We start from the raw sequence: 10,893 nt of genomic DNA on the forward strand, positions 1-10,893 counted from the left end.
TTAAGAGTGTATGCTGCTTCTATAGTTGTAATACTATAAAAAATTAAGGTTCTACTAATTAACTTTGTACCTAGTTGTGATACATCTTCATGACGTCAAAGGTAAGTAGTGTGAATTACTAACCCAGAGTAAAAAATGAACAGTGTGTTTCTGTCTAAGACCTTAAAACCTCTGACATTACAGGAAGTGACTTCAGCGGCAGCAGTTAGTCAGCTCTCTTGGTTTTCAGTGACCAAACATACCTTCACAGACTCTGATTGTTCTGTGATCCAAAACAAGCTAATTTGAAACTGGGAAAATCAGGTAATTCTTTCATAAACATCACAGCATTTCCAACACTGCACTCATGTGAACTGAAATAGTCTCTTTTGGTAGGAAGAACTGGAGGTGTTCCTCTCAGATTCCTCTAAACACTAGTGTCCACAAACATTTATATGACTGTTGCAGCTTGGCAAACATTAGAACAATACTCAGTATTCTTCCTGAGACCATGTGCTCTCCACATGTGACATCATGCCCACAAAACACAAAAAGACTTCATTCAGGAAGCTTGTTGTCAAATAGTGGCTGTTTCACTTAACTGAAGGATTGTTCAAATTTAACAGACCATCCACAAGTGTAAGATCCAGCCCTACGGGAAACACGGTCAGCCTCTCTGTGGGCAGTCAATAAAGGGTCAGATGTGTTACAGAGGAGTATGGCACTGGATCAAGAAGCAGATGTTCACAGGGAACACACATACTGTATGTACACCTTGAATGCACTGCAAGTTGCTTTGGATAAAACCCACAAATGTCAATTTGGTCACACTTTATGTTGAGATCCAATTCTCGCTATTAACAAACCATTACCTATGACTTTTGCCTCAATAAACTCAATAAATAGTTAGTAAGGTAGTTGTTCAATTTAGGTATTGTGTAGGTTTAGGGATGTAGAATATGGTCATGCAGAATTTGTGCTTTATTAGCACTAAAAAACAGCCAATATGTTAATAATAGGCATGTTAATAAGCAACTAGTTCATAGTGAGAATTGGTTCCTATACTAAAGTGTTACAGTAAATTTAAATCTGACATCATATACGGTATGTTTTAAGCACCTATAGAACGCTATTCCAAAACCTACACTACAAAATAATAATAATAAAAACGACTTTTTTAAATAAAATATAAAAAACACCAACGACAATAAAATAAATTTACTTGAGAAGCAACACTGCATAAGAATGAGGACTTGTTTTCAGATAAATGATTTTTATATTAGTGCATTTTATTTTATCTTAACTGCACTGGCTGATTTTTGTACACTTGTTTTTAAAGTTGGTGTAAAACATGAATTCAGATCATCTTTTCTTCTCTATTGTGGCGTATATTCCAGTGAAGCCAGACTTGACTTTGACCTAAAATAGTTGGGACATGTCTATCAGGAATTAATTGGATCACTGTCTTTTGCTAATTGCTGTGAGTGACAGTTTGCTGAAGTGACTTGTTTATACTTACACACACACACACACACACACACACAAACTTGCTTTAATGATTTTTAGATATTTTAAATGGAAAATTAGACAAAAAAGCTTGTTTTAATGATTTTTAGATTTTTTTATAAAATGGAAAATAAGACATATTTAAGCATACTCGGATGTTTTACGATGTAATAAACTGCGATGCAGACAGCTGCCTTCTAAGGCAGCATCTAAACTGATCTGGAACCTCACAAGATACTGATTTGGAACGCTCTATATAACCAGCTATTCCGTGCACCACAAAAATAGCACTTGCCACACCAAGCTCACTCGACTGTTAATTCATTTCCATTTGTTAGCATGTTGCCAACAGTGTGATACTGTGATACTCAAGCATAAACATTCTATAAATTAGTTTATGTGAATATACTGTTTTTAATTAGATTATACTAGTGTTATTTTTAATATTTGTCATTTTTTTGCATTAAATGAGCCAAACTTATGATCAATATTCCTCCTGCTTTAACCTCCATCTTGAAATATTTTTTTCCAGCGTGCACAACTCAGTTCATTGTAGGATTCTGTTGTTTTTAAAGCTTACATTCATTATTCCCTTATAAGTTGCCCATAATAAGGTATCACATTCTTAGGAACAGCTTCATGCATATAATGTCTCTTCAGTCCAGGTAGGGAGCTCACTAAATATAGCATTTGGAACATAGTTTATGCCGATCTTTCTCTCTCTCTCTCACACACACACACACACACACCCACACAAGAGCAGGACAGACTCACTGCACCCCCTCCTAATCCTGTCAAATGTGAGCTCACTGCAGAGCACTGTATGTTGCCAAGGAAACCTATTTTAGGTTGAGGGTGACGAGAAGCTCCACAGAGGTTTACAGTGCAGCTGCAAAGAGAAACAGCTTTTCTCTATAAATAATCAAGAACATTCTATATGTTCATCTATCTATGTATCTATCTCTAGCAAGGTTGCATTTCACCTCATGTTGTAATGCTGTCTGTAAATGCTGAGCCAACAAATGAGGCAGAGATGCTGAAGTCAGCAGAAATAAATTGCAGAATGACAGAATAGAACAGGTTCTAAAGAAGGTATATGAATGTGAGAACTGTGATAGAAAGGAAAACGTGTGAGAGAGAGTGCGAGAAAGGAGGTGGGGAGTGACAAGACGAACAGAGAGAGTGAGAGAGGGACTTATATTTCTTCCACTCTGCTTTGGAAGGGAAGGACTTTGACGTTCAGCAGCTCAGCAGCTGGGAAGCACAGTAGGAGAGACTCCACACTCCACATTAATTCTCCTCCTCCCTTGAGCGAGTGCTGTCTGTTTCTCCAGGAAATACTGTCGCAGGTCAGGCGGGTCGGGATTGCAGAAGACGAGAGAATTGGATTTCAACACCGCCGTCTGCAGACAGGCAGGGACAGGTGCTGCAGGAGGAGAAAGGAGGAGCAAAGCAAAGCGGAGACACGCCGCAACGCTTCAGAGGAGGAATTCTGAAACAGCTGTCCAGCAGACGTCCTGCCTGTGAGAAGTAAACCCTCAAGGGCAGAAAGAGAGAGAGGGAGTGAGAGAGAAGACGAAAACGCCAACACACTGCACCACCCAGAAGCTGACTAACAGTTTGGGTCAAGGCACCTCCGGAACGACAACCACAGAGTGAAGAAAAGAGGGACATTCATCTGCAAAGACACAGGAGCAGGTAAAACTAGATACTGATGATTTTTGCCAGGAATATGTGCATGATAACAAATGATTATTTAAATTACATACAAATAGTATTTTCTTAAGGGTATGTTTCTTGAGTACAACCTCTTATAATAAAGGTTCTTTATTGGCATCTGTACGTTAGTTCCATGAAGAACCTTTAACATCAGTGGAATCTTTCCATTCCACAAAAAGGGGCTTTTTGCATAGATGCCAATGAAGAACCATTTTGGGTTCCCCAAAGAACCTTTCAGTGAACAGTTCTTAGTGTTCATGGAACCATTAATGCCAATGAAGACCCTTTATTTTTAAGGCATTGTTGGCATTGCTGCAAAATCCCCCTTTTGAAACCTTCAATTTTAAGATTGTAGATGACGTAAGATCGAAAAATTGTTGTATTCATGATCCATGTGGCTGCTATTTGCTGGTTAGGCTTGTGAAACCCCTTTCCACTCATGCACATGGCTGTCATTACGACATGAGATTTTGTACTGCAGAATATGTCGAGCAAATTCCCACAAACCACAAAACAAGCTCAAAGCAACCCGACACCTGATTCCTCTCTGTTCTTCAAGCACATACTCAACTGCTTGACCAGAAAAGAGCTTCTGAAATTCCTCAGATACATTCCTCTGTCCAACAGAACTTGGAACGTCAACTCGATTCTTGAACGCAGGAAAGCCAAAGACAACAGCAGCTTGAGAACAGAAACCTTGGAGGTGGATAGTAGGGTGTAAAAAGCATGAAGTTGAGGCGAAAGAGACCTCGCTCCACCCTGGTTCTTCCAAAAGCAGCAGCAGAGTGTAATTAAGGGTTGCTTTATGTAACACACTGGAAACCTCAAATTGGGCCGACTGTGGTATTGTCTTTAATCATTTAGAACATTGTCCAACAGGGTCGTTTGTGGTCGGAGGAATTTGAAAAGATTGAAAGCTTAGGCCTAAAACACCCAAGAAAGGAGGAAAAACCCGAACCACCCAAGAGAGGAGAGCTTGACCGACCCAGATGATCTAGCCATGCAAGTTCTAGGATATTGCACCTGTAAAAAGAAACTGCCAAAAACATCCAAATGATGCAGATGTGCTTTAGATACAGCATCAGCAGCAACAGCAACTACTTAGACAGGACCAGGTGGTCAGGGTTTCAGCCAAAAAAGGCTATCGCTAAAATAGGTCAGAGGGAGAATCAAAATTGGCGCAGTTGCGGGGCTGAAGAGTGTCTTAACACATTTCTGTGTACAGTGGGAATAGCATCATTGCACTTGTTTAGATCACTGCTCGCACTTGCTCTAATAATAATGTGACCCACATACTCACACGTGAGTTATTTCCTGAGTGCCAGCAGCAATGATATCCGTCTTCAGACTGCTGTAGCCCCTGCTCTCACCTCTCACCCCATTTGGACTCTTTTTTGCTTCATTGTTCTTTCTTTTAATTTTGTCTCATTCCATCTTGTTCAGTCTCATTCTGCCGCATTCAGTCTCATTCCAGCGCCTTGAGTCTTGTATCACATTTGGTCATATTCATTCTCATTTATTCTACCCAGTTCAGTGTTAATGTGACTTGTTTCTTAGTCTCATTCAGTGACATTCTGTCTCATTTTTTTCTTATTCAGTCTCATTCCATCTCATTAATTCCATCTAGTTCAGTCATAAAGGGATAGTCCACAAAAAAAGAAAATTCTGTCATCATTTTATCACCTTCATGTCATTCTAAAACCGTATGAATTACTTTCTGACAGAATTTTCATTTTTGAGTGGACTCTAAATATTCTCTCAATATGTCTCATTTATTCTGCCAAGTTCAATCTCAGTCTGGTTTGTTCAAGGACATTGAGTCTATTTTTTTCTCATTCTGGCACGTCAGGCTCATTTTGTTTTCTTATTCAGTCTCATTTTGTCTCAGTAATTCCATTTAGTTCAACCTTAAAGGGATAGTCCACCCAAAACTGAATATTCTATTATTTGCTCACCTCGTCCATCCAAAACTGTATGATATAATGTTAATCAATGGAGTCCAATGTTGTTTAGTTTCCAACATTCTTCAAAATATATTTTGTGTCTGTCTTGCAGAAGAAAGACACGAGGGTGGGTGACAGAATTTTAATTTTTGTTAGGAATCGCCATTTAATCCACCTTATTCTGTCTAATTTTGTCTTAGTCTCAATTCACTTCCATTTTGTGTCTTTGCTGGATGGAGCTCAGGCTTCGACTTATTCAGTCTGCCAGAAGGGAGACATGCTGCCAGCCTGCTGACATGCACTTCTGAGGGGTGTGTGATGATACGGTCCCCCAGGGAAAGGGGGCAGACAGATCCATCTCGACATTTTACAGGGGCGTCAGGGCACTTGGAAGTGCAACATTTGCCCCTGGACTCATTCCAGATCTAAAATGAAGGCAGGATGTGGCCCTGAGATAAAGCCATATCAAGAGGGTGTGAGAGGCAGCTGCCATACTTCTAAGCCTCAGCGGCTGGCTGTTGAAGTGAATGGCATTGTTTGTTATTGTTCAACAAGTCATGGCATTGAACAATTTATTCAAAGACTTCTCACACCTGCTGGGGTTTTAGGTGAAGACTAACCATAGCTTTAACCTTAAACCCTAACCCTTTAACCTACACTAAGTATTACTTGGACTTCCTTTGAGATTTATTTCACCCGGTCCAGGGGTTTGCACACCTGCTTGCTTTGATCATCCCATGACAGCAGGATTTATGTGAACATTTTCATCAGTGTAACCAAACAAGCACATTTCTAGATGCTGCTTTTTATGTAACCGCAACAAAACCTTAATTAATAATTATATAAAGTGTTAATTTCATATTATTTATAAACTATGATAGTATTTATTAATATATTATATTTGCTTTTATTCTTATATTTTCAGTATAAATTAGAAATTTAGTTTAATTTTTTACTTCTCATGAATTTACTCTTATCATTAGCTATATTTTTATCAGGGTTTTTATATTATATTGATATTTTAATAATAATAATATAAGACATTATAACTATTATAATTATTATTATTTGTTGCTTGAAATAAACTTTATCTGAAATAAATTATAAAATTTAAATTATTTGAAGTCAGCTAGTTATTCCTTTAGTATATCTTAATGCACTAAAAGCATTACAACTAAAACTGAAATAAAAATAATAAAAACTATATACACATTTTATTAAAAAAACTAATAATGCTGAAACTAATAAATGACAGAAACACACAACACAATTACTAAAACTTAACACGAATTTTAAAAATTGAATTACTGAAAAATTATTTTAGTTAGCAATAGTAACACTGCTTTGATTTGAAGAATAAAGTACAGAGATCTGGTTACTGGATATGGTTTTACAAAAAAAAAGAGAGAGAGAGAGAGAGAGAGAAAGTAGCCTAGTGAAAAGAAGGCATATTTGGGGACAATAACAGCTCTGACACCAGAAGCAATGCAGCATTCCTTCTGCACTCACACACATGTTTTCCTCTATCACTGACACACTCATGCAGCCACACATTCTTCAGCCATCCCGATGATGCTTGTCACATTTAAAAATAGATTTCCGTTCACTGAGGTTTATTTGTGTTTCGCTGAATCAGTGTCCAAAAATGCTTTTAAAGCCCTATGAACCCTCAAGGCGACCTCTGAGCTGGTGCAAAAAGACGCACACATAAGAAAACACAAAGACTGTAAGATGACCAGAATAATACCATTTATCCAGACTCAATCAGACTAGCATCATTGTCAAGGACCATACTGCAGCTCACTTTCATCGTACTCCTGTTGTTTATCAGCTGTGTGATTTGTTAGGACGTTACCACAGGGGAGTCATGTATTCCTAGGAAATGGAATTTCTAGTGTTTTGTAAACAGTGTCCTCCCTGGCTGTCTCTAACCAGGATCTTCAGGGGATGTGGATCTGATAATCTAAAGTAATTTTGTGGAAAAAATGTGCGTGGTCAGTGTCTTTGTGGGGTTTGGTTCTTTTGCTGTTGCTGACTGTAAGAACCCTTTAAATAACTTAAATCATTTGGTTAAGTGATACAGACATGTATTGTGGTCAAGACCTGTCTGAAACTACTTTAGCCATGCATTTCCTGCAAAATAATTACATACCTTGGAACATTTGTCAACCAATCAGTCACATGATACTTCAACATTCATTACAAGAAAAATCTAAAATATTCCAGAAGTTTGAAGTAAGTTTGGAATATGGTGCATATTTACATTTTCACAAAATGTTCTCTCTTGAAATGAAAATGGCCCCAGGTCTCAAACGGTTTAGTGCAGCGGGTCTTAAAGGAGCGAGAGAACGTTGGGCTCTGCTGCCGAGGGAATGTGGATGTTTTTTCAGTCATACATATTTGGCTAGCTGTGGCCCAGTCGTTGCTTTAGTGATTGTTTGCAGTCTGTCAGTGAGGGTCAGTGTTTAAAGACCTCTCAAAAGGAAATATGTCCATAAATGGGCAAGAAGTCTCTCTCCCTCTTATGATCTGTGGTTACCCTTCTCTCTCTCCTATCTGTTTATTCCTGCCCTTCTCTCTCTAAAGCTACTCTAAAACTCTGTCAATTTCTACTTTATCTCTAGAAATCCTTTCTTTATCTTTAAAGCTTCTTGTCTCATGTGGCGTTAATCAAAACATTTTGAAATGAGTAACAACAACAGATCTTCTCATTATTCTTGATTTACAAAAAAAAAAATATTTGTTATTGTATTAACTTGAGTTAGCTTTTTTTTCAAAATCCCTATTGTGATTTTTTTTTATGTATCACTTATCTGTCGGTCTGTCTATGTATCTATCTACTGTATTTATCTATATATCATCTATCTATTACCTGTCTGTAGCATCTCCAAAAGATGTTTCAGACAGTGATAATATTTTCTTTGATCTCTTATGTACGTGCTTAAGATACATGTAACATTTACTTTGACCACAACAAAGGTTTTTGATGCTGAGTACAAAGAAAAGTAAATTATTTCTCCATCTATCCAGGTAAAGGACATTAATCCAAACATTTGAGCTGGATTATCTTCAGTGAAGATTGAGGACGCATTTAAAACAGCTGCTCTTTGAGAATGTAACCCCTGCACTTCTCCTTTGCGAGACTCCAGCAAGTTTATCGCACGACCGAGGAGATCTGAACTTCCAGAGCGTTCCCCGTTCCTCTCCATAACTGCTGGACTCTATAGCAGGGATGCCTGCCAAAACGCCCATGTACCTGAAATCCAACTACAGTAAGAAGGGAAAGAAATGCCGTCTGAGGGATATTTTATCCCCGGATATGATCAGCCCACCTCTCGGGGACTTTCGACACACTATCCACATCGGAAAGGGCGATGCCTTCGGTGACATGTCATTCCTGCAAGGAAATTTTGAGCTTCTACCAGGGAAAGGTGGTCACATTCGACCTCAATATGGCATCCATGGGGAGTTCACAAGAGCTAATAGCGCCTCCGATGCATCTTGCATTGAAACTCCATCGCCGGTCCTGAAGAATGCAATCTCGCTCCCAACCATCGGGGGCTGCCAAGCACTGACTCTACCTTTGATTTCCACCACCGTCTTTCCCATGACCCAGGATCGCCTGTCTGAGCCATCTACTCCTCCAACCGGTTATGAAGATCTGGAAATCCTGCAGATGGAGACCCTGCTTCAGTCCCTCACTGCCTTCAGGAGCGACCCCAGCCCTGTCCCAGAGGAGGAAGAACCTTCAATCGACCGTACTGAAATGTCTGAGAAATCACTTGTAAAGAAGAAGATACACAGCAGTGAAAATGAGCTTGAAACATTTTTGTCCGTCTTTGTTAACGGGAACGCTGATGCCAATGGGAACTTTAACAATGGTAACAATGGCGATTCGGTCTTTGAGTATGAACAGGAGATGTTCGGCATCAAGGGCGACTGGGTGGATAGAGATAGCGGTGTTGAAGAGGGTCGTCTATGTGATTCGGACTTTGAAATCTCCAAAAGCAAAAGCCACTCACAGGAGTCACTCACTCAAATCACAGGATCCCTTTTCTCTCTCAAACTTGACTTGGGCCCATCCATTTTGGATGATGTACTCAATATCATGAATAAGCCGGTGTCTTAGAAAGTAATTTTTATTGAGAAATAAAAGGGAATCTGTTTGTCTTGAGCCCATAAACATAACATGGCAATACTGAGCTGAAGAGGCTGAACTTTCTTTCCCTGAGTAAGTTTTTTGTCTTTAGCTTCGGAGTGTCTTGCACACCTTGTTTTGCAAAAATAATGGGATTGACACACAGCCACTGTGCCTTTTAAGTTAAATTTAAGCATGCATAGATTTTGATGTTGTACATGAAGATCAAATTAGGTTTTTTTTGTGTACTGTTGTCAATCCACAACATCATACAAAAGTCTGTGATAATGTGTACATTTCTGCAAGCATATATGATGTTCCATCACAATGTCCTTCACGCACAGATATATTTATACTGACAGTTTCATTAACCACACTACCAAACCTTAAAGGCAAATACCTACAGCATAAATGTTTTTACGTTGTGAAGCTAAATATGAAATAAATAAATGAATAAACAACCCTCTTATTTAGTTTATTATTTTTGTTTGATTGGTTTTTCTTTTTAGTTATTTCAGAATTGGGACAACTGGAACTGTTGTCCCAATTCTGTTCCCAACTGGAACTAGAGAAATATTCACTGGAGTAAAAAGCGTCACAACTTGCCCCGATTTACCATACTGAATGATCCCTTTATGATGTTTGATGTGTATCGGTTCATTGTTAAATAATAAAACCAGTCAGATACTGTAGCAGATGAGTATGTAACAGTAGGTGGACAGCAAAAAATGAGGGATATGGAGAAAAACAAAGAGAAATTGACTTGTCTTGTTAGCATCTTGCATTCCTCAGATTGTGTCCTGTAGTAGGAGTGGCTGTGGGTGAGATTGTGTCAAAAAGGAGATGCCAGTACTATTAGTTTGTGTCTTGTTGGGACAGAGAGAGAGTAGCCTGTAGCATTCTCAACATTCCTATGAGAAAACAAAGAACACGGCCATAAATAAAGCCACTGGACTGAGGCAGAGGGTCATGCTCTACATGGTCGTAAAAGCTAACAGCCTAAAGACAAACTTTGTCCTGTACAAGGTTTGTTTGCAGCAATACTGAAGAGTCTGTGTCTAAGTGCCAGACAGCTGCAACATAATTCAGCTTTTTCCTTGAAAATTATGCTTTTTCATTCAGGTTTCAAACTTTCCATGGAATCTGCTTCTGCAGAAGTCCACAGAAATTGAATTGAGCAACTGGCCTTAAGATAGCTGTACTTATTCTCTACTCTTTGACTGAATGTACACTAAAGGTGAAGCATACTAGTATCCTACTCTTTCTATTTCTGCCAAATAAAGTTATTATAAAATCAACCACTGACTGTTTTCAAACAGGTTTCCTGAACACTTCCACTGTTTGTCATTGGTTAAAAAAACATAGTTCCGCCCCCAAACACTGAATTCGTCAGCCTCTTCGTTCATGCTGCATCCCTGTAATACTTGTGCTAACTTGTTGGTTGGTTGATAATAGGGCCTTTCGCACCGCAGGAACCTTTTCATAGTACCCGAACTAACTGTGGAACTACCCACTTTTTGGCGTGTTCGCACCGCGGGAACTAGGAACGGTTTTAGTTCCAGGAACTACATGAGGAACTAAATTAGCTCCTACTTCCGAGTAGGGTCT

At 38.9% G+C, this 10,893-nt stretch overlaps 1 protein-coding gene across 3 annotated transcripts; it reads left to right on the forward strand.

Annotated features, from left to right (window-relative positions):
* Window positions 1–2,331: 2,331 nt before the first annotated feature.
* Window positions 2,332–10,575, forward strand: LOC306882013 (cdc42 effector protein 3-like). Of its 3 annotated transcripts, none has more exons than XM_079436437.1 (3): window positions 2,699–3,183; window positions 3,832–3,991; window positions 8,178–10,569. In XM_079436437.1, the coding sequence occupies exon 3, from the start codon at window positions 8,380–8,382 to the stop codon at window positions 9,274–9,276; it is 897 nt and encodes a 298-aa protein (XP_079292563.1). In that variant the 5' UTR covers window positions 2,699–3,183; window positions 3,832–3,991; window positions 8,178–8,379; the 3' UTR covers window positions 9,277–10,569. The 3 variants fall into 3 exon arrangements, with proteins under 3 accessions (XP_079292562.1, XP_079292563.1, XP_079292564.1); XM_079436438.1 differs by having other exon boundaries at window positions 2,712–3,183; window positions 3,832–3,907; XM_079436436.1 differs by lacking the exon at window positions 3,832–3,991 and having other exon boundaries at window positions 2,332–3,183; window positions 8,178–10,575.
* The last annotated feature ends 318 nt before the right edge of the window (window positions 10,576–10,893 follow it).

This window comes from Barbus barbus, assembly GCF_936440315.1.
Source record: "Barbus barbus genome assembly, chromosome: 16".
Classification (NCBI taxonomy): Eukaryota; Metazoa; Chordata; class Actinopteri; order Cypriniformes; family Cyprinidae; genus Barbus; species Barbus barbus.